The sequence below is a fragment of the Micropterus salmoides genome, unplaced genomic scaffold (genome assembly GCF_014851395.1).
Source record: "Micropterus salmoides isolate LMB-PRFRI ecotype aquatic unplaced genomic scaffold, ASM1485139v1 Ms_hic_scaffold_1, whole genome shotgun sequence".
Taxonomy (NCBI): domain Eukaryota; kingdom Metazoa; phylum Chordata; class Actinopteri; order Centrarchiformes; family Centrarchidae; genus Micropterus; species Micropterus salmoides.
The window spans coordinates 45,324,842-45,347,229 of NW_024040040.1; the positions used below are offsets into that span (position 1 = coordinate 45,324,842).

The following is a 22,388-nucleotide window of genomic DNA, read 5'->3' on the forward strand; positions in this document are numbered from 1 at the left end:
TTAGAGGCTTATGTGAAAACAGCACTATTTAACATGGTTTAAACCATTTTAGACATGGGCCTATAGCTTCATTCAATATATATGTATTATCAGACAATCTTCCTCCAGAAAAGAAATGCATCTCTCTGCAACCTTACTGTTGACATATTTCTGAGATGTACAGAAAAAGACAAAATATTTGCATAATATATACATACACAATATAACAAAATGTAAAGGTCTGTGCAAGTTTAAGATAGACTATTCTTGTGGTGGATGAGTTTCTAAACTAAAATTGTGTATCCTCTAAAAGTAATAAAATATGCAAGCTCCTACATGCAACCAATATTTTCTCTTCAAGTTCAAATTTCTTAAAAACAAAATTTTGTCTTTAATAGTGGAAGTTTGGAATGTTAAATTCTGTGAGCAAAATGTATATCAAGGCGCATGTCTGTAGCCAGGAAAGTGAAGTCATGGGTCCATCTTTGACTAGAAACCTAACATAAAGTCTCTAAAACAGTTTAATCAATTAATTAATTAAAGTTTTCTACTGAGTTAACTATTCAGATATGTTGTCTTTTTTCATTTCCCCCTGCAATGTGAAGGTGTAAATAAAGTCTCAAGACTTTGTCCACACTGAGGATTAAAATGATTAGATTTACTTAAAAGTGGTTTTGCCTTTATAGTGGTAGAATTTTAATATCCTGACTCTAAAAGTACCACAATCAGCTGACTTAATGAGCCTGCAAAAGATCAGATCATTAGGTGATGATGTCATAACCTGGCTTGGAATGGAAATCCAATCCAATTATTGGATTATTTAACCCTCAATACAGGAATACAGAGAAAATACATTAATTTTGATCAAATTTGACAAAACAATAAACAGCTCATTCTGTTAAGATGTGTGACTTCGACAAACAAATGTAAATACCAAAGAACAACAGTGTGGGTTCCCTTTTATTCTTAAAATTTTATGTACAAGTGCGACTGATTTATTTATTTTTTAATGTACATTCAATATAGAAAGTTTATATACGCAATATTACATTGAACATTTCACAAATTGCACTAGTCTTTCACATAGATTCATAATCAGAGTCATTCGTCATGTCTTAGTAGAAGCTCATTTCCCGTGGTTATTATTCACTTATAAATATTCTAGTGCTTTTTGCATTCTGGGGGAAGAATTACTTTATAAAATATGAGGCAGAAAGGGTAGCCTTCAAAGAGACAGCAAAATGAACTAAGAATTAAGATCAGAGGAATAAGAGGTTGGACATTTGGAGAGCAGATCTGTGTCAACTTTGGGTGGATCGAACTAGACCTGACCAAACCAGACAAGAGGTCAGCATCAGTACGAGGCTTCAAGACACATTTTCTTGTGGGTGCAGACTTCATACACTTATTTTCTGATTTTAACATTTTCCATATGAGACTATTATGTAGACTAGCAAATGACATGTTTATGTAATAGGTGGATAGGTCCTGTGCACTAATGTGTCACAAACGTGGCCAACGGCCCTCTGTTCAGGAATTAGTGTAAGTGTAGCCAATCAGGATATGACAAAGAGGAATAAGATAACAGAGAAGAGCAAGTTAACCTACAATAAGCCTCAGTCTTCAACTGTCTTTCTCGTGAAAAAACAAAACAAAATCTAGAGTAAAAAATATATTCATACAAAAAGTAAACTCTTCTGTGTGTCATTAGAACAAACAGGAAAAGTAGCACAGAAACAAAAAAAAGTGTTTATGAAGACTTGAGTGCCATTGTTAAAGGGGAGAGGAGAGGGATACTGGAGGTGGTGTTGCAGAGGATTTGGTGACGTTCAATGACGACCTGCTCTCCTCCATCTTTCTCTCTCTCCATCCCCTTGTCTGGGAGCTGAACAGTCCCATACTCTGAGCTGCGGCCGTGAAGCTGCAGGGCAGTCTGGGTGCCTGAGCGTGACTGTGTGTGTGTGTCCATCAGCCTTGGTCTCCAATATCGTTGTCCACGGGGGGTGGGACGCTGGGCATTACCGTGGTGCCAGTTCCTGCTGTAAGGTAACCTGCCACTCCTGGACCTACAGATGGCGGGAAGATAGAAAAGATTCGGTTTAGGTGTGACTAGGCGGAAAAACTGGCGCCACTAGTGGTGAGCTACACAATGACATACTGAACTAAAATACTAATATATGTATGGAGGAGTGATCACTTCTGATTTCGGGCCAATTATTAGATACTTTTAGCAAAGGTTCAAGGATGGGTGACAGGGTTTGGAAAGTAGTGCAGCATTTATATATATTCTTTTTAAACGTAAGTCAAAGTACGTGTTAGAAGTACATCGATTTCCAAATGTGATTTATGCTTTTGTAGTTTCCTGTTTGTTTGGAAAACTTTTTTCTCATCTAACTTACATTTTTGATGTTTTGGTTATTTTGGAAAACAGAAATTACGCTGTCACGTAAACAACCCTTTCTTATTCCTTTCACTTAAATAAGTCTTTAATAATTAAAGATCAGTAAAAAGTGGAGTGTTTCCGATTTTAGTTTAATTATTAAGAGTAATTTTAGAGGTTTATAACCGAACCTATGAGTCTATCAAAGTTAGCATAACATTTTATGACACATATGGCAATCTGGACTCATGTATATTCATAAAGAGGTGTTTTGCATTTGCATGAGGGATACACTGTGGTTGTAACATGAAGAAAATTGTTTGATGTTGAATGCTGAAGTAAATTTGATGTGATGTAATGTGAAGCAGTTACTTTACTCAGTAATCAGGCTCAGGTGAAGAGAACATGAACAGGAATATGAATGCAAACATATTTTAACGAACTTTATCTTTTGGACATAGTAGACATAATAGACTTATCTAGAATAACCGTGGAGGTCAGACGTAGGGCAGACTCTAAATTACATTTGCCTCTAATTATTCTTTGGTTTACTTGTCTTCTAAAGGCACTTTTTTTCTTCCATTGAAGGCTGCATCCTGCCAGCAGTAGTAATTTCTTCAGGCTTTACTGTTTTCCAGCCCACAGCGGACTGGAAATCCCCTGGCCATTCCCAAACCACATCACATGGACACTAATCACATTCATGTGTGCGAATGTCAAAGGCATTTTTTTTGTTCATTCCTAAACTTTAGTGTGATAAAGAACTGGTGGATGGAGATGAACATGGTATGAAATTGTCAGCAGAGTGAAGATGGAGAGGTGGGAATGGAAAATTAAGTGTGGGTCAAAGATGGAGGAAAAGAGGCAAGGGATGGCAGTAGGAGCTAGGTCCAAGTCTACCTGCATCAGAGGAAGAGAGAGGAGGGCTGTGAGGACCCAGCTTAGGAGTCTAGAGCCCACCTCGCAGTGGGCTGCTGGCGGCCAGGAGAGAAGGAGTAGATACCCCTGAGGAGGAAATGTGGAGGACAAAGAGGAAGGGAAGGGCAGAGCCGGGAAGTTATAGGACGTGGAGAGAGAAAGGGTCGCAGGGTTTAAGCACAAGTGAGGAGTCAGCCACAAGGTGGTTATTAGGATAAAGCAAAGCATTAAGATTCAATAACAGCTCAGAGAAAGAAACCTACCTTTTAAACACTCACAGAAAAAAGTTAAACTGCTTTGCTTGTTAAGAAAATGTCAGGTTTTGTGATGCAGAGTGTTCAATAGCAGGTTAAGTTTATAGAAAGACTGTACCTGTTAGGTAGCCTGCGGTCTGAGACTCTGAGATGAAAAGATCATGTTTCTGGTCTTTGAAGGCACTCCACACTGAGGATCTTGCTAAAATCTCATTCACCTGCAAATCGGTGAACGGAAAAGACTTTCAAATAAGACAAATAACTAGGTACTAATCATCCAATGGTTTTATCTGATAATCCTTCTGGGCATATATTCCCACCATACCTGCTCTCCATACTGCAGACTGCGAGTCATGGACTTGAGAGCCTTTACTATCTGGGCCTTGGTAGCTGAAGGGTTTTCTAAAGTCTCCAGTCCGATTCCTTCTAGTAGCTTCAGGAGGTATGGAACCAGCTCCACTCTTAGAGCCTGTTCAGTTCATTAACAAAATACATCAGACATTTTACATGGTCAATAAACATGATGCACACAACGCAATAAAAAAAACAACAAGGATGAAGTTTACCTGGGCCACTAGTTCAGTTTGCTCCTTCTGGAACATGCGGTTGAGAGCTTCACAAGCCAATCCAGCCATGTCTGCCCGACATTTCATCCCAGTCATGAGGGGGCCGATGGTCTCTAACGAAGCCATGGAGCGCACACACAGCTATACAACACAGTTTTAGGTAATGTTAGTATATCATGGTGCAGAAAGGAGACAAACTTGTTATAAAGTATTCATTTTTTAACAAAAAGAGTGTTATATTTTAAAGAATCTGGGCTCTGGTTTTCAAGTGGCAATCTTTACAATCAGCGCTCAGTGATTTCAAATTGCACTTCCAAAAAAATAGACTTTTGTGAGAACTTTCTTTTTTAATTGGTCAAAATCGACACAGCAAAAGGCAGAGATTGCCTCACTGTAGTATGTTAAGTCAAGCTCAAGCTAGAACCTCTAGGTCTGAAAAGTGAAGGCAGTCTCTCTAACTGCCAGCAGGGGGTGACTCCACTGGTTGCAAAAAGAAGTCTGACTGCATTAGAGTCTATGATAAAATGACTTCTCACTTGATTTATTACCTCACTAAATACTGTCCAAATTAGTTTATGGTCTCAATCGTTACTTTCTAAGTCTTCTTTAATACAGCATGATGTTCACTTTTTAAATTATGGTCCCATTTAGAGGAAAACAGAAGATAAAGCAGGGTGTGCTTTAGGGAATGGCTACTTTATGATTGACAAGGCGCCACCACAGCGACCAGTCAGGCTTAGCAATGCATATCCCTCTCCAACCCCAGCCTCTCGTCACTTCAGGTTCCAAAAAAACTAAGATGGCGACATCCAATGTGCCAAACCCCAGGCTTCAAAACAGTAGTCCCCATACCAATGGGTGATGTCACTGTGGCTATGCCAACTTCTTTTATACTGTCTATGATCGAGGTCCAAGTGACTCCTCACCTCATTGTCTGATAGCACGTGGATGAGGCGGATGGCGCTCTTGGGCACAGCGTTGTTCTTGTGGTTCAGCGCCGCCAGGACGCGTGGCAGGTGACCCAGAGGAGGTACCTGGTCGGCCAGCTGGCTCTGTGTGCTGAACAGACATACTGCTGCCGTCGTAACTGTCTCCAGGGCCTCACCCTGCAGGAGACCAGACATGTCAGGAAGAGGTGAAACTGCTAGTGTAAGAAAACAGAGTAAGTGAAAATATAAAACGTTGTGTGTTTCTGTTTCTAAGTGAGGCAGCTCACGTTGGGGTTGTTTTTCTCTAGCAGCTCAGTCAGGGTCTCCAGGAGGGACACCAGGAACTCTCGAGGCTTACGTAGCACCCAGCCTGGCTGAGCAATAAAGATACGCAAGAAGACTCCACCAACTTCTAGCTCGCTCTGTCCTGCTCCATAAGCCACTGTGAAGTCCTCTGGCAGCTGAGCACACAAAGCAAGAATTTATTATGACATGAAATCTTATATTACTGTTTTAGTTAGTATTATATATAAATATTATAGTACTTACTCTCCAGTTCACATCAGGATTATCCTTCTGCTGTTTAAAGTGCCTTTAAGAAAGTAAAGAACATGACATTAAGCATAATATTAGACAGTGAGAATACTCCAATATCTCACACTCAACTAGCTATTTGTTAAATATGGTATCAAACTGGGCTCATACTCAAGCATCATCTCCCGGACAGTGGTTGACACTTTCTCCCTTGAGCTGTCATTCCAGATGAGTTCAGGGTTCTCGTGTGTTCCCTCAAATATGTGCACTGCTGCCTCAGCGTTGTCTCGCATGGCGTCCATGAACACACCAGGAAGGAAACGCATCAGCATTAGGCGCACCTGGCAGAGAGCAAATTAAGAAAAGGATTAAGGAGATGAGGATATATGATGATGCAGGGTAATGCAACAAGGACAGCAATTATTTATCTTATTGATTTTTTTAAATTTACATCTGTACAGACTGACCTTTGGCCCGACCAGCTTGTCAGAGGTCATCTTGGAGAAGAGCTCTGCAGTCTGTGTGCGAACTTGGGGATGTGTGCAGTTACAGAAGAGGTCTAGCAAGTAGATGAGAGCACCTGGGGAACAAACAGATTAACACGAGCATACATGCACTGAAAAGTCACAAAAATGTGGAGCTCTCTTCAGAAAAAAATAATTACACTGACCTTTGGCCATTGCCTCTTTGACTATCTTTGTGTTTGAAGTCAGCGCATACAAGGTTTCCAGCACTATCTGCCTGCCTAAATGATGCAAAAATGCACACATTTTAGTCCAAAGATGCAATAATACATTGAGTATATAATTCTGTTTTAAAGTGTCTTCTTACTGGAGGGGAGTGAATGCAGCAGCAACAGAAGGTTGGACAACACCAGCGACTCAGCAATGTTGCTAACACATTCTTGGTTTGATGTCACTGTATTCACAACCTGCAGAGGAAACCAATGTCATTAAAATGCAGAGAAGGGCATATTGGGAACCACAGCAATGAGATATCAGAACCAGGAACCTCTACCTCCAAAACCAGCTGCTGTACTCTGCCAGCTCCATGAACCCGCAACAAAGAGAAGAGCAGTTTGAAATGGCCGATGCACTCAGACTCCGAACCTGAAATTATGCAAGGACAACAGCTTAGAAAAGAAGCTCCAAAATAAAGACTCATTAACAACAAGAAGCTCTTCAGACAAAGAATTTCTCACCAGGGTTGTTCTTGATGACATTGCGGAGAGCCTCTAAAGCCATCTCCGCGAAGCGAAGCCTCTCAGCATGCTGCTGGGACTCCACTTTGTTGCTCTGACTCATAGCCAGCAGAGTATGTAGGTACTGGGCCTGAGAGCCTACATAGTCCAGAAGACTGGCTGCAAATGCTTTGGGGTACTAAAACCAGAGATTGCAAAACACATTGTAGGATGACATTCCAAAAGATGTAAAGTCTATTTTATGGGGAAAATAAATAATCAAATAGACCATTAAATGTGAAAAAACTTAAGTCAATGCTACCATCAATATTTCCAGTTATAATAAATATGGCTATTCATGCTTTATCCCCTATAAAACCCTTTGGTAGACAGAAGACTGATGTGAAAGGGCAAACAATAAAAAAAAGGGCAGAATGAATGTGGCTGTAAGACCATCTTGTTGTTCTACTTACCTCAAGGGGAAAAGTTGGCTGCTCATTGTAGACCCGGACAAAGATCTCCCCAACTATCAGCTCTTTGCTGTGATCGTTGAACACAAACTCTGCACCGAAGCTTTTATCATTTTCTCCCTTTTAAGAGATAAGAGAATGCAGAAATAACTTGTTTGTAGATTATGCTGATATTATCAGTAATATCTATATAGCTATATTAATGTACGACCATGTATGAACAATTAAATAAACAACTATTTCCACAACATGAACTTCAATAGCCATTTAGATCAATCCCAAACATGGGTTTAACTTACATCACTGTTCTGTTTTATATCCATTTAATATCAGAATTGAAGCTTGCCACTTGTTATGCATCGTTTGTTTGGAAATTTAATAAATTAAGTTAGGAAAATAAAAAAAGAGTATACATGTTATTCCTACCCTCTTGATGTTTCCCTCCTGCTGACGCTCCAGGAACTCCAGCAGCTCGGCTCGTGTTCCATTGTTCCAGATCAAGTACGGGTTCTCCGAGTTACTATTCAGCAGCTTCAAGACCTAAATACACAAAAGGGCATGAGGAACTCAGTTTGGTATTGGGGGTTTATGTATATCAACGCTTTGTATCCACCCGTGCAACGTACCTCAGCAGGAGTTCCTGTTCCCAGCTTCCTTGAGATGTATGGTGTCAGCATGGCTGCTAAGCTCTTGCGTATGGTGGGGTTCTCCGGAGGTATGCTCTCTAGGCCGTTGGTCTCTGAAACAGGATTGCTCCCATCTGGGGCGTGTGGGTTCTGGGTGTAGCCTCCCAGACGGCTGAGAGCTACCAGGCTGAGCTTGGCTAGGCTGTTTGCGACCTCCTGCTGGTTTGTGTCCTGGCTAGCCTGAACGCCGCTCTCCTCCAGAGTGTAGTCGTAGTTGAAGAGGTGGACCAGCAGGTGCCAGAGCACACCAGCATGATACAGATGGGTTTGTAGGAAGAAATCCACTGCAAAGGAGCTCACGCACTGTACAGCTAAGGTGGCAGTTTTTGGGAGACCCTGAGAGGAGGCGAGGGGGAGAACATGAATATTGAGAGAAATACATTTGTAAATATTTGTTTATGAAGCTGTCTGCTTATAGAACACATATAAAGCTAACATCAAAAGGTGCTACATGTAGCATTTTAATATTACTAAACAATTAGCAGATAATGAGATCATAAACAAGCAAGATGACTTTAATAGAATAATAGTGGTGGCCTCAAAGGAGCTGCATTTTGTACAAATCCAAGATGGATTCAAATGAAAAATATATCTTTATGGCAAAAACGAGCTCTCTGTTAGAAACTGTATTAAAAATCATTTTAATGCAGCTTCTTAAAATGGAAGATGTTGATAGCTTGTGCTAAAGACATACTTTCAGCATTTTTGTTCTCTTTAGTAAAGCAAAAAAGGAAATTTTAAATGTTTTGCAACTGCAGCCTCTAAAATGCTATTATTGGGTATCTAATCTAATTTCTACATGGTTCAAGATCTCACAGATAATCTTACAATGACATTAGTGTTAAAAAATAGTACAGATAGGGGTTTTCTTTGTAATTATAGACAGAAAAGTCATAACAAAGTAAACACAGCAAGAGCAGGAGTCTCACCTTTCCATAGAACAAGATGTGACAAAGGTCCCTGATGATATTTGGCAGTTCAATTATCTTTTCCCTGCATTCCTCAAACTGGGCTGCTACACTGTAGCACTTACAGATGTGCCCGCACACCTGTGGACCATTAAAGTTTTGAAAAAGTGTTAAAGAAATCACTATATGCAGTACAATACTCATCTCTTATAAAGAGGGTGAGTGCAGGTGAATGAAGTGACTCAGTGCTTTGTAATAATTTTACCTGTACAGCCATGTCATCAGGCTTGCTTGATGCAGTTAATACAGCAACACACCGAGAAAGAGCCTCCAACAACACCTGATTAAACACAACAATTTATGATTTATTCAAATCAGTTCTTCACAAACCATAGTGCACAGGTATAATGTTTCATATAGACTGGATAATATGCCAGGATTTGTGATTGCGTGTGTACCTCAATGCCATTGTCGCGGCGCAGCTCCTCTGCATTAAGGGCCGAGCAGTTCACGGTGTGGAAGGCCAGTTCAACAGCAGCCGGGAGGAGAGGGGAGGTCTTGGAGAAGAGCTGGTCATCCTCCGTTTCCATTGTGATTGTTTTGATGAGCATGGGATAACCGGCGTATTTGTAAGGTTCCAGTTCTGTAGACAATAGAAGTTGTCAGAGGAGAAGAGGTATTTGTTTCAAATATCTAACATAATGATAACATAGTGATTAAATTACAAAAAAATAAAATAACATAAAATAAAATAAAATAGTGCCTGAACTTGTTTCTTTCAAAATGTATAGGTAGAAAGAACAATAGCAAGAATGAAAGAAAGAAAGTTGATCCAGCTACATACCTTGTTTGTGTCGATTGAACAGGATGCTTTGAGTTTTGAGGATGAGGATGATGTTTTCTGGGTCGGGGCCATCCAGGATTCGTGCAGACTTTGTACAAAGGAACTCGTAGGCTTTGTTGACTTTCTCAAACATGTCCTAAAAAGAGTCAAGTTGAAATTAAATCAGCAGATAAAACTATGTAAGCCCTTAAATACATATCATGTCAGTAATGGTCGTAATACGTACCCTGCCCTCTGGGTTCTTGTCAGGATGGTACTTCTGTGCAAGTCTGAAGTAAGCTTTCCTGATTTTACTCTCCTCGTGCCTGAAGACAAAAATTACAACATTTTGTGAGTCCTACAATCTAATTCCACAAGTTATCTCATCCCACATCCTACCAACTCCACCATCCTTGTCATCCCACTCCACATTTTCTTGCTACCAAACAACAAAGTTGATTCAGGATACAAGGTGAACAGTAACAAGTGATAACATAAATCAAAAGGCCACTCACTGCCCCTGTCCTTTGGGGAGGTTCAGAACTTCATAGGCGTCATCTACAGACATAGACGGGGGCTTTTTCTCCACCTCCCTCTTCCAGGCTTCAAGAGTGTCTTTTAGCAGCTTCACCTGTAGGGAAAATGGTGGTGGATCATAACGTTAAAAGAAGAAAATACAAGCAGGACATCAAAGTACAAGCTTGGATAAATAAGGGGGGAAAGAGAGACATACGGCATCTCGAATGGGCCAATTAGGGAAGCGAATGGTGTCACATAGATGTCTGAGGTAGTAGATGTTGCAGAAGAGCTCGTTGTCCAGCTGAGGGAAGCTGATCACGGGGATGGGGCAGTACTGGTAGAGGGCCCGCGTGTTGCTCTGCAGCCTGGGGCTGAAGTCAGCTACGTGGGCAGCTATCTTCTCGATCATCATACGCCTGAAACAGAGAGTCCACACAAATTTCTATGAACTTTCACTCTACATTACCTTTAAGAGTTAAAAAATGATGCATGATGGAGACTAATATCTACCTCATCTCGCTGCTCCAAATGGCCTCAGGTGTGTCAAATTCTCCAAGGAATATCTCCGAGATGCGCTCAGCCTCGTAGTTCTCCAGGTAACAGACCATGGCCTCAGGCAGCACCGGACCCAGAACACTCCGCTGAACTATGTCCTGACCCTTGGACTGGGGAGGAGGCACAACAAACACGTGTTATTTTCAAACGGATTCATAAGATACAATGTGTGAGGGGATTTATTAGGGAAACATCTACTTTACCTCCTCTGATTTGAAGGCTTGTTTCAAATGTGTGTACTTGAGGAACCTAAAGAAACACAGGAATGTCTCGATAGGTCAGAGGTAAATATCAACAGTGCATGTTACTAGACTATCCACATGGAGTTGTAATATTTCATTTCTAATTTTTAATTGCATCAAGTTTTTTCATGAAGCAAAAGCAAAACTATGTGAACAGAATAATTACCTTTATACAATATTATATAAATACATTTATGTTTTTAGACAGTCTGGTGTTAATTTTTCAGTCATCATTTATTCATAGCAATAAAAATACTAAATATCTCAAAGTATCTGGGGATAACTTTAGCATGTTCGGATATTTCTGTGCCATTTATTGTGTTTCACCTTGCAACAGGAAGCACGTTGGAGCCTGTGTACATCATGATGAAGAAGAAGACCCCAGTTAAATAGAGGCGCTGCAGATTAGGGTTGTCCTGCATCACCAGGTACAGCACGTTGGCCACCTTTTCCACCAGGATGGGGTCAAAGGTCAACAGCAGCTGGCGTGGACAAAGAAAAATATGACACCAAGACCATCAACACTTACATTCAGCAATTCACCAGAGTGGATACAACAACCCTTATATAAACAATCAAAATCAGATTGTGCAAATACCTGGACAATGTGAGGGAGGCAAGCATTGTCACTGACCATCCTCTTGATCTTAGGTAACGGACGGATAATGGCATTATCTTGGTCCCTGAGTAAAATTAAATAAACATATGTGTTAGTCATGGCCTAGAGGTTGAATTGAATTTAATTTAATTCAAGACCTTTATGTGCGCGCGAGGGCAATTTGTTTTGCCGCAGTAGCAATAAAATAGACATCACACGACAATAATGACAGCAATGACAATTAGCAATACAGGGTTGACACATATGGGTATATAAGAACATAAAAATGGAATGGAATGGAATTATATTATAACATCATACAAAAGAAATTTCCAAAAAGGATAGTGTTTTCTCGACTTACAACCACAGAGGCACTTTCTGCTATACCCACCTGCTGGGGTAGTAGGAGCACATGGTGATGAGCATGTTAAGGATTAGAGTTGCCAGGTCAGACTCGTTCATCACGGCCTGTCCAGTGGCCAGGAGGCACCATTTTAGCTGTGGGATGGCCTGCAGGGGACGCCAACCATCCATCCCCTGAGCCCAGCAGCGTGTCTTTGCGGTCAGGACACCTGTGCTCCAAAACTCCTGCATCTGGAGAAGGAAGAGTAAAAACATATAACAAAGACAAGCAGGCCTGGCTGCTGCAAAAGAAAGTAAAAAGCAAAAATAAAAATTTTTAAACATACACGGACAAAAAAAAACCCATAGCAAATGCAAGAGACCAACTAAAATGAAAGAAATAACATCGGGGGAATGCAATGATTTCTCAATATGTCTCCTTTAACTAACCTCAAATTACATTAACTGGACATTTTCACTCAATTATACAGATATATAATAGATGTGATAAAAATAACAAATTAGTTTCAGTTATTTCATCCATGTAAAGTACTTGTACAAACAAGTAACCTATTACGTTAGACTGAAATTTCTTATTTTATTACATTTTGATAAGTTGTTCTTAAGAGGTATTTAACTCTGTTTTCAAATTTACTGTGCAAAATTAGAGAAATCCCAGTTTTTGACCTTTTAAGATCACATACCTCCTCAAAACTGAAAGGTCCTCTTCTTTCCTTGTCTGCATTACCGAAGTACCACTCTTTCTCACTCTCCCGCTTCATGTCTGGGGATGCCTCCAGCACGTTGCTCTGTGTAAATTAAAGACCTCTGTTTGACACTCCAGACAGATTAATTTCAGATTTTCACAAGTGGTTCGATGTTGAATTAACTCTCACGTACAGTATATCTCAGAGAATTACAAAAAAATAAAAAATTAATACACACACACTTTTTCATATAATATTATTTTTTTAAATTAAATTTTACCTGTAGGGGCACAGTAGCTCTGTTGGTATGCAGATGAGCCAAAGTGAGAAGGTCCACCAATATACGCACTCCATTTGAGTCCATCACCTCCTTCACATTTTTCTGCACAAAAAAAATAAAAAAATATTACTCAGGACGGAGAATAAATGAGCAGGTGACTCTAAGAGGCACTGTTGCTTTTAACAGCTTACCCTGTTGAGAATGAGTTTGTTGAGGAAGAGGATGAGTCTGTCTCTTTCCAGTTTGTCTGTACACTGTAACCACACAAGAGTATTTCAGGTTTAAGGATTAATTAAACACTTACATAAAAACACATCCTATTAAAAACTATAATAGTTCTTGCAGTAACAGTTTGTACTCACTCTGTCAAGCATGCCCACAATGTATTTTGTGTCTGTGAAAGGGCCAATCTCCTCGTAGCACTTCCCATAGACTATAGCGAGCGCCTGCAGGCACAGGCACTTCATTATAACTTTGGGTGTAAGCAGAAAGCGATGGTAGAGTTCATTGAAGAACTCATATCTAAGAGCAAAGAGAGGGAGAAGCCTTGTCATCTTTCTGGATTCACTGCAGAATGATAATATTTGCGCAGTTGGTTCGTGTTGTTGTATTGTCGCCTTACGATCTCTTGATGGCACTCGATTCTTCATTTTCATCCTCCTCAAGCAGCAGACGCAGGTAATAATCCCCGATCTTTATCTCATCTGACAGGCACTCGTATTTCACCTGCAAATAATAACATGTTGCTCACAGTATGTGTATTACTTCAGAACAAATAGAAATACATAATGTATGTCTCTCTGGGATTCAAAGAAGCTTCATGATATCCTGTTCTAGTCTAAAAGTGCTCTGTATCAGAGAAATTGATGGTTATAATTAAATAAGAGCCATGATAGCCAAGGCAGCAGTGAGTGCTAGATACTCCAGCTGAGCACAAACCTCAAACTCCTGGTGGTTCCAGGAGATGACGGTAGCGCTGCCCAGCTCGCGGTCCACGCTGAAGGCGCGCATCTCGCCCTCCAGAGCGTCTCGCAGCTCCTCCCTTGTCTTCAGGTTCCAGATGAGGTTGGACTGTGCATGGTCGAGCTGGAATCTGAAAAAAAGGTTTTCAGCCTGATATATGACTTGAAGGTTGGAGTTTTCCTACTCTGGAGTTCCTAAATAGCTGGAGCAAACTCTATCATCTGAGTAAGACAAAAGCAGGTTCAGTATAACACATGAACAAAATAATAGTTTAATAAAGCTATCCAACGAAGGTTAAAATCAAGGGCAACTGAATAAAGCTGTTTAATAAAGCTGTTTTTCTCTACCTGTAGTAGAAAAGCTCCCAGTTGACTTCAATCTTTATTCTCTGCCGTCTCTTCCTCAGGATGACAGGCTTTTGGTTTGGGTTCTGAAAACAAATGAAAGATGCAAAAATTCAGTCTGTAATTTTTCAGCTTAAGACATATAGAGAGCTGTGAAGTTAAAATGAGCAACATGCGCAACATTTTACACAGACAAGAACACCAGAAATGAAATTAACGGAACCAGTGTGTATAACAATGTAACATAAAATGTGGTGGAGAATGGAGAAAGCCAGATATTAGAACAATGAGACAAATTAAGCCATCCCAAAACAATGTCGTCATCGCACCACTAGAGTGCACACAAAAGGTTATGACACACAAAAACCAAGATGGGATCCCATAATTGGGTGCTTTCCTTAATTCTTGCAGGGCGAGACAGATCTTTGGCGAGACTGCACTTTATATACCATGTGAAGCATTTTGTGCTTCTCAAAATTAAATTCTCATAAATGTGTTGATTCCTGTTGCAAAGATGTTGCTACTCAAGCCATACAGTTGCAAATATCCTGCATAATCAAAAATGTTGTGAGCAATGTTCCAGAGGCCTTACAGGCTGCTTGGCAAAGGTCCTTCAGTTTATGCTAATTATACTCATGTTTCAAACTGAATGTGGTCATTATTTATTGATGACTAAACACTACAAGTACTCTGAACATGTCTTCTATTGGCAGCAGGACAAGAAGAGGCGTGTTCAAATCTATGCTTTTCTTGTCTACAGTATAATATATTATAGACTTATTTTTGTTCTCTAGCATCTTTTTGAAGACGCACAATAACAGGTCATCGCCTGACTGAATTAAAAAAAACACACTCAATATGTCACATGAAGATGGAAAAATGGTTTGGTCAAGACAAAGAACATGGAAAGAAAACAAGATTGATCCCATTGGTCTGTCCTACTTACCAGGTTATTTCTGTCCTGCTGCAATGTTTGGCAGCAGATACCACACAAGACAAGGGGAGGGTGGGGCAGAGACAATACAGAGGTTATTGTTCCTCGGATCAAACAGAGATTAATCGAAACAAAAAGGGTCACAGGTCACTAGAGTACATCATACTAAGAGATTGACATGCAAAACTATCACTAAAGCCTTCAGATTTATTAGTGTCCACTAGATTATTATATTTCCCAAGACTACCTAATTAATTGCTAACTATATATATATATATAGTTATATATGTGTGTGTGTGTGTGTGTGTGTGTGTGTGTGTGTGTGTGTGTGTGTGTGTGTGTGTGTGTGTGTGTGTGTATGTATGTATGTATGTATGTATATTTGTGATTAGGGAATATTTCAAGCAAGCAAGCTGGCAGTAGTTGCCCAATGTTTTATTAAACAGTTCAGATGACAATAATAACACAATTCCTAACACGTACTTTCTATAAGAACGACCAGGTTCAGTCTGAAAAGCTTTATGCCAACTACGTGCAAAACCTTTTCATAGCTTAAGAAGAAATGTCTGCCTAACGTATATGAAAATTTGCACAAGCAGTTTGAACAGCAAATATGCATCTTGAAGTGCTGTTTCCCCAAGGTCAGGCAGCTTCAGAGCTGGCAGCGTTCTCTTCAAGCAAAGTGACAGCAGCAGCTTAAAGGTTACTGAGTTTGCCTCTGAATTCTGCAGTAATAATCAGCATCAGCAGCAGGAGCAACAGTTAAGAGACACCTGAGCAGACAAAGTCAGCAGCAGCAGCATGTTTGATAGGTAACAGGTAAATCAGTCCCTTTGTAAAAGAAAATAAATCCTCACCTCCTTCTGGGCTATGCCCATTTTATCTCTCCAGTGCATCAACACTAGATCCGCCTTCTCCTTGGCAAACTTCTCCACCTCTTTGGCTGCTTTGCCCGCCATCCGCTGCCACTCAGGCACCTTGTTTCGATTAAGCTGGTCCTGTGGGAAACAAACATAAAAACAACAATTATAGATATAAAGTATTTCCAATTTGAGCTTTTCATTCACGCTGCAAAAATGTACAGATGTGATGCGTTTGATCCAAATACCGTGGCGATTTTCAAGTTGTCACGGATGTGCATTCTGTCCACATCTTTCTCTGGGACTGGGTCAGGACTGTCCAGGTAAGCGAGAAGGCCTGTTGGCTGAGAGCACAAAAGACATAATTAACTGGGTACCACAGAAAAGCATTGGCTTACATCCTGGAGTGCTTTGTCTGATCACCACCATTATACTAATAGCTTCTGCCATGAATATTGAACAGGCATCAGATATTTGTTTAATAGTCTAAACTGAGCTGATTTGTAGCTTTACCAGTATCCTCTTCAGGAGGTTCATCGCAATAGGGTTCTCTGCCGTCCACAGGCCCACAAGGTGACGACTCAGCTGCCTGATAAAGAAGATGATGACAAAGAATTACTTTATACGTCCCCTTGGAGGGAAATTAGTTTATTCACTTCATATGTTATTAGTTTGGTGCAGTACTAATACTGGTATAGATCCAGCGCCTATTAGGTGAACCACTACCAGTCCACATTCTGAACAGCTGGAACCAATGAATCTAAATGACTAAATTATTGTGCGAGTGTGTGGATTTATTGAGGTTGGACCTGTTGGTAAGCATCCGCTGGTCAGCGCTGATGGTGAACAAAGAAGTGTGCAGATGCCTTGGAAGAGCCCCTTCACTCAGAGCCAGCTCCTGCATCTTAGTAGCTATTTCCTTGTCTCCCTCCTGAGTTTAAACAAACACAGGTTGGTTATCATCATAAACCATAAACACAAAAGACGATTCAATCATCATCATACCCACAGAAAAGTTTACCTCGATAATGGCCTTCATCACCAGGCCCGCTCCCTTTACTATCGCCATAGAGGGATGCTAGAGAGAAGGACAATATAATTCAAGCATTCACAAGCATCTACTGAATCTCTACCAGTCATTTCAAAAGGATATTGACACAAGTACCTGGAAGAGTTTGAACAAAGTGCGTCCATTAGAGGCAACCATCTCAAGCAGCATGTCAAACTGCTGCCCCTCTGTGGTTTCACTATAGGGGGCGCAGAGGGCAAACGTTAAGAAGTCCAGCAAGGAGCTGATGACCAAAGCTCCTGTTCCATGGTCCTGGAAAAAAAGACATTGAGAGCTAAGATTTTGGATAGAAATCAAAAATGAGAAACTATATAAAAGAACTTCTAAATTTCCAAATTCTCCTGAGCTCAGGCTGCTACCAGCTTACTGACAATAAAATGAAATGTACCACATTTGTGATGAATTTTTCAAGGAGGTTTTCCAGGAACTTCTTGGAGGACAGTAGAGAGGCTTTGTTCAGCTGCTCCTGCCTCAGATCATAGTCATCGTGCATCGGCTGGAAAGAGATAAGAAAGAAAAGATGTCAGCCAAACAGCAAGATATCAGTCAGTGGAGCTGAGCATTTCGCCCAAAATCCAAACATGCAGAAAAATAGACAAATATGTTAAATGGTTGATATTTATAATGCATTTGGTTGATGTCTAGATATTTACTTGATACTTACACACATAAGGGCACAGAGCATGTCTACAGCAGCATGTGTCACGCCATTGTTGTTCCTTTTTAAAGCTTTTACCGTCTTTACTCCCAACTTTTCCCTGAACCTGGAACACACAGACATACATTCACAGATTTACCAATGCTACTAAAAGTACCATGCCTTGAAAACTTTGAGTAATGTAAACAACAGAAATACAAAAGAATATAAACCATACAAATACTGAATTATTTAGAGGTCTGGGGTTGGATACACAAAGTATTCATTGCTTCAGAAGTGGCTTGTTTCTTAAATGTGTCACATCTTCCACTGAACTACTAAGTGTAACAATATAAAAGAGAATTTCCTTAAAGTAAAAAGAAACCATTTATGTATTTATAGTGATATGAGTCTAGTGGTTGTGTGAGGAAAACACCAAGCTACTCTAGCAATGAATCTGTAAGGGAAACCAATAATGGCTCATTCTCTTCAGAGGAACAAATAATAAATAGTAAATAAAGTTCCTCTCATACATCTCAGTGACCCGGAAAGACTACATTCTTTCTTAAATATTGTGATATACAGAAATGTTAAGGACAGAATGGGCAAAGCAGATAGTGGAAGAGAGATGGAGGCACAAAAATAAGAGTATGAGATGACGGGAGTGGAAGGTCGAGACAAATCGAGGCAGACAGTTCGAATGAGGGACATAACCTCCCGTCTGAAGTGCCTGTCTAAAACCTGAGATGAAAGCGGAACAAAGATAAAAGAGAAGAAGGCTGATCGACAGACAGCTAAGTAAATCTCTGGAAAAGAACAAGAAGGAAAAGAAACAGAGAAAGGCAAAAGGGCAGACTGAGATGTATGGATTCATATTTACGTTGCATCTGTGACTCCAGACCCTTGACCAGACCTTGGAATGACAGAGCATGCCTGTTACAAGCAGCTCAACAAAAAACTTTAAACAAATAAAAGCAGGAAGATAAAGTGAGATAACTGCAACTGTATTCTTACTTAGGCAGCTGTGTGAAAGCCTGGAAGCCAGCCTTTGAGGCCACCAAGCGTCGAATGGCCTGAAAATGGCTCTCTAGCTCAGCGTTAAGAGCCGGCAGCTCAACCTCCTGGGATAAAAGAGCCAGGATGGCATTGTTGATGAGCTTCTCTTTGTTCTCAGAGAAAAGACCCTGAAAAGAAAAACAGATAAGAAACGGAGAGAGGGACGAAGACGGGGCAATGAGTGTGTATCCTGCACGGGCACAAGGATAGACATAAATCACACAGGAACTGAACGCACTCACATCTTGTGTTACTGCATGCAGCACTCCACTGTAGGATATGTTGGCGTTGAATCTGAACACTGCATCTGCAAAGTTTCCATCTAAGCAAAGGACGGAGGGATGGGATAATTAAACAAAAGAATATACCACCTCAAAGTAAGACTAAGAGGCTACACACTGTACGTGGGCACAAACATGAGAGGCACAAACTGAGGCTAAGCACAGCAGAGTTTTTACGTAAACGCTAACATGCTGATGTTTAGCATGTATTAAGCTTACCAGCTTAGTTTAGCATGCAACCATGTGCTATTTAGAACTAAACACAAAGGAATGGCATTAGTATTTGGTAGTGTTGGACAAATTGAAATCTTGACCTAACAGTGGTGCTAGACGAAAAAGATAAGGGATCACTAAAATCAGTAGGATTCATCCTCTGGGTACAATGAATGATGTCTATATTTTAATGTCAGTCCATCTAATAGTTGAAATATTTTTTTGTGGACCGAAGTGGCGAACCAACCGACCAACTCACTTGGAGGTGCAGCCAGGAATTTGAGATGCAAACTCTCCACCTCCTCATCCACGGGCATGCTCAGTAGGCCCCATCTTTGCCCTCGCCGCGTCGGGGCCATCTTGACACACACGTCCCGGTTGCCTGATGCACGGACTCCATCAAGTAGGCTGGCTAAGAGGGAGTCCCTACAGACGCACATACGAAACAGACTCAGTTAAATGCATTAGGCATGATCTGTGTAATGGAGAACCAACTGTGAGCAGACAATAACAGGAAAGAGTTAAGGCTGTGCAGCAGACACGCACACAAGGAAATTACTCATCTGACAAATAAGGTCAACAGTACAGAAAAAAAGCTGAGAGACTTCAAAACATTCAACAAACGCACAGGGCCTGTAGTATCACTGCAGACATAAAGAAAGAAAGGTGCGTTCAATCTGTGTACCTTTCTGTGGAGGAATACTTCCTGATCTGACCTCTGATGAATTCAACTGTAAACACCTGAGGGTTGTCTACATCACAGATGAGTGCAAATACCTGAAGGCAGATGAGGACAAGAGTGTTATCCAAGCTGTGTCACCAGTGCAGTTCATACATAATGAAACAAAGACAGGCAGTTCAATTAACATTTATCTTCACAGGAGTGCAACTACACAGAGCAAAATGTTTTTTGAGTGTGAACATTTCAGCCTAAAAGTTTTATGACTTGTGCTCACCTCTCCGAAGGGTTTGATGGTGACTATGTTGTATGAAGCTGGGTCTCTCTCCACAAGACAGGTCTCTGTCAGGGCCAGTATACGCTTGACAGGCTCCTAAAGAAAGACCAAAGATAAGCCATAACAATGAAAAAAAATGATTAAATGTATAGTACTTAAAAAAATAAATAATAAATGCAAAAAAGCCAGTGAATGGTACAAAACTCAAAACTTTCCAATAACAGTATTTAACACATTTGATACTTAAATGTGGATCATTTCACAATACTAAGGGCTTTTTAAGGATCAACAGATGTGCTGATACTGCTGCAATCTGTTAAGGGAGTCCGGGGAGGTTCCTGGACCTCACTTTGAGAAACCCAACAGCACTGAGAGGAACAAGGAGAAGCAGATTGTTCTAACCGAGTGTCGAGAGGTGACCTTCTGCACCACAAACTCGGCCAGTGAAGTGATGCTCTCGTCCGAGCTGTACTTCCCCAACCTGTCCGTCACGAAATCCTCGAAAGTCAGGGCATCCTTCCTCAGCCGTAGCATGATACCGATGAAGTTCCCAGCATGCTCTATGGCGCAGCGGATGATGTCATCCCGGTGCTCTGAGGCAAACAGATGCTGAGAGAAAGAGGCAATGGGCAAAGGGAGGGAAAGGAAATTTTTATTTTGCTTCTCTTAAGACAGACAGACAGACAGACACACACACACACACACAGAAACTCTGATTGCATACCAGCCTGCTGAAGCCCCCATAAAGGATGCAGAATCCTCCCTGGTAATCAGAGACTTCGACGAAGCCCTCGACATTACGATAGTCGTAGGAGCACACCACCCGGTTGGTGTGCGGGTCGATCTGGTCGATGCCGCCTGGTGTCACTTCTAAACTCACAGGCTTGCGTATGTCGCTCCAGTGGTGCTTGTAGCAGTTGTAACGCTGTTCAACACACGTGTGGGAAGATATTCATTTTGGGGTCACCACACTGGCAAACACATACTCAAATTAACATTTTTTCTTTATAGATCTCAGTACTTACCCTGCCAGTTATTTTTCCTTCTGAAAACTCTGTTCTGAATCTCTGTGAATAAGAAAAAAACAAAAATGTATTACATTTTAGTGCCAACTTAGAAAGCTAGCTGTTGAAGCATCCTTGTGTAACACTTATGAAGTGTTGTCATCTTTGCAAAATTACAAACATTTAATTAGCTCTGGGAGAAATCCAATTCTCAATGCTGTTTTCAAAACACCTCAGCACAATGACTTTTTTGTCTTTACAGCAATAAACTGATTCACATATCTGATAAACACCTATAGTACAGTGAGTCAAAGGGCCTGTGATTTGCAAACACTGCATTCCCAAACAATGAGCTGTACATTACGTGACTTTGCTGCGATTTAGATTTTGTCAACACAGCTAAATGTCCAGCTAGGAGACATCTCAAAAGCATGGAAAACCCACATTAAACACCACTTCAGAGACCATTTTAATGAATATATTTATGAGGTCTGATTAGTCATTGTGAAGAGATGCAGCTGTGAGTGTTGGTCCTCACCAGAGCTTCTGTGAGCAGTTCCGTCCGGTGCTCTGTTGAGAACTTGAGCGTTTCAGACTTCTTGCCGCTCCCTTTGCGGAATGTGAGGTTGAACTCTGTTCCTTGACCTTTTCCTACTGGACCGATGCCACAGATGTCTCCATAAGGCCACTGGTACCACAGACAGCAACAACAAAGAGATAAACACATTGTTATAGCCACACACAAACAGTTCAAACATGAAAACATATATTGAAACATGTTACTTTAAGTCTCCCTGCTTAGAATTTATAAACAGTATCTAAACATGTAATAAAGGGTTAGTACTGTAAGCAGATTAAATGTTTATGTATTTATTAACAACTGTAACTCCTCCAACAGGTACCCATACGTATATGAACAGATAAAGAATGGCCAATACAGTTGTGATAAATTCTTTTTAAGAAAGTGCTATAATTACAGACAAATCCTGTACATTAATAAACACTTCAATGCCCTTATAGCTGCTTACAACTACATTTTAGTGTGTAATAAACCATTTATTAAATGTTATAGTACTGCTTATGAATGCTAAACAGGGGGACTAAAGTACTAATGTTATTTTTACACTGCGTAATGTAATTATTCCTTTAAAAACAACCACGATTCTATTTCATGCATTGGTTAATGAGTGAGGTTTCATGT

The 22,388-nt window shown here is 40.6% G+C and overlaps 1 protein-coding gene across 6 annotated transcripts in view; it reads right to left on the reverse strand.

The window, feature by feature from the left end:
- Positions 1-921: 921 nt before the first annotated feature.
- Positions 922-22,388, reverse strand: part of LOC119911861 (dnaJ homolog subfamily C member 13) — a 32,034-nt gene continuing 10,567 nt past the window's right edge. Inside the window, exons 4-57 of one of the 6 annotated variants that reach the window (XM_038730848.1) lie at positions 21,726-21,875; positions 21,209-21,250; positions 20,908-21,108; positions 20,586-20,792; positions 20,184-20,279; positions 19,913-20,004; positions 19,487-19,653; positions 18,976-19,055; positions 18,692-18,861; positions 18,558-18,590; positions 17,705-17,804; positions 17,429-17,536; positions 17,137-17,292; positions 16,993-17,049; positions 16,781-16,902; positions 16,485-16,560; positions 16,220-16,315; positions 15,969-16,109; positions 15,124-15,138; positions 14,181-14,263; positions 13,810-13,963; positions 13,493-13,596; positions 13,233-13,392; positions 13,062-13,124; positions 12,871-12,972; positions 12,588-12,692; positions 11,933-12,135; positions 11,542-11,626; positions 11,271-11,425; positions 10,905-10,950; positions 10,657-10,811; positions 10,361-10,562; positions 10,143-10,258; positions 9,875-9,953; positions 9,649-9,784; positions 9,263-9,447; positions 9,070-9,144; positions 8,826-8,945; positions 7,837-8,232; positions 7,637-7,750; positions 7,214-7,330; positions 6,762-6,939; positions 6,578-6,669; positions 6,392-6,491; positions 6,231-6,305; positions 6,028-6,140; positions 5,732-5,901; positions 5,576-5,618; positions 5,314-5,487; positions 5,024-5,203; positions 4,098-4,238; positions 3,857-4,000; positions 3,650-3,749; positions 922-2,045 (exon numbers count right to left, since the gene is read on the reverse strand). In XM_038730848.1, the coding sequence (XP_038586776.1) occupies positions 1,948-2,045; positions 3,650-3,749; positions 3,857-4,000; positions 4,098-4,238; positions 5,024-5,203; positions 5,314-5,487; positions 5,576-5,618; positions 5,732-5,901; positions 6,028-6,140; positions 6,231-6,305; positions 6,392-6,491; positions 6,578-6,669; positions 6,762-6,939; positions 7,214-7,330; positions 7,637-7,750; positions 7,837-8,232; positions 8,826-8,945; positions 9,070-9,144; positions 9,263-9,447; positions 9,649-9,784; positions 9,875-9,953; positions 10,143-10,258; positions 10,361-10,562; positions 10,657-10,811; positions 10,905-10,950; positions 11,271-11,425; positions 11,542-11,626; positions 11,933-12,135; positions 12,588-12,692; positions 12,871-12,972; positions 13,062-13,124; positions 13,233-13,392; positions 13,493-13,596; positions 13,810-13,963; positions 14,181-14,263; positions 15,124-15,138; positions 15,969-16,109; positions 16,220-16,315; positions 16,485-16,560; positions 16,781-16,902; positions 16,993-17,049; positions 17,137-17,292; positions 17,429-17,536; positions 17,705-17,804; positions 18,558-18,590; positions 18,692-18,861; positions 18,976-19,055; positions 19,487-19,653; positions 19,913-20,004; positions 20,184-20,279; positions 20,586-20,792; positions 20,908-21,108; positions 21,209-21,250; positions 21,726-21,875 (6,672 nt within the window). In that variant the 3' untranslated portion in view covers positions 922-1,947. Of the gene's footprint in view, positions 2,046-3,649; positions 3,750-3,856; positions 4,001-4,097; positions 4,239-5,023; positions 5,204-5,313; positions 5,488-5,575; positions 5,619-5,731; positions 5,902-6,027; positions 6,141-6,230; positions 6,306-6,391; positions 6,492-6,577; positions 6,670-6,761; positions 6,940-7,213; positions 7,331-7,636; positions 7,751-7,836; positions 8,233-8,825; positions 8,946-9,069; positions 9,145-9,262; positions 9,448-9,648; positions 9,785-9,874; positions 9,954-10,142; positions 10,259-10,360; positions 10,563-10,656; positions 10,812-10,904; positions 10,951-11,270; positions 11,426-11,541; positions 11,627-11,932; positions 12,136-12,587; positions 12,693-12,870; positions 12,973-13,061; positions 13,125-13,232; positions 13,393-13,492; positions 13,597-13,809; positions 13,964-14,180; positions 14,264-15,123; positions 15,142-15,968; positions 16,110-16,219; positions 16,316-16,484; positions 16,561-16,780; positions 16,903-16,992; positions 17,050-17,136; positions 17,293-17,428; positions 17,537-17,704; positions 17,805-18,557; positions 18,591-18,691; positions 18,862-18,975; positions 19,056-19,486; positions 19,654-19,912; positions 20,005-20,183; positions 20,280-20,585; positions 20,793-20,907; positions 21,109-21,208; positions 21,251-21,725; positions 21,876-22,388 lie in introns of all 6 variants that reach the window. The other 5 variants (XM_038730839.1, XM_038730868.1, XM_038730856.1 and 2 more) reach the window with 5 other exon arrangements.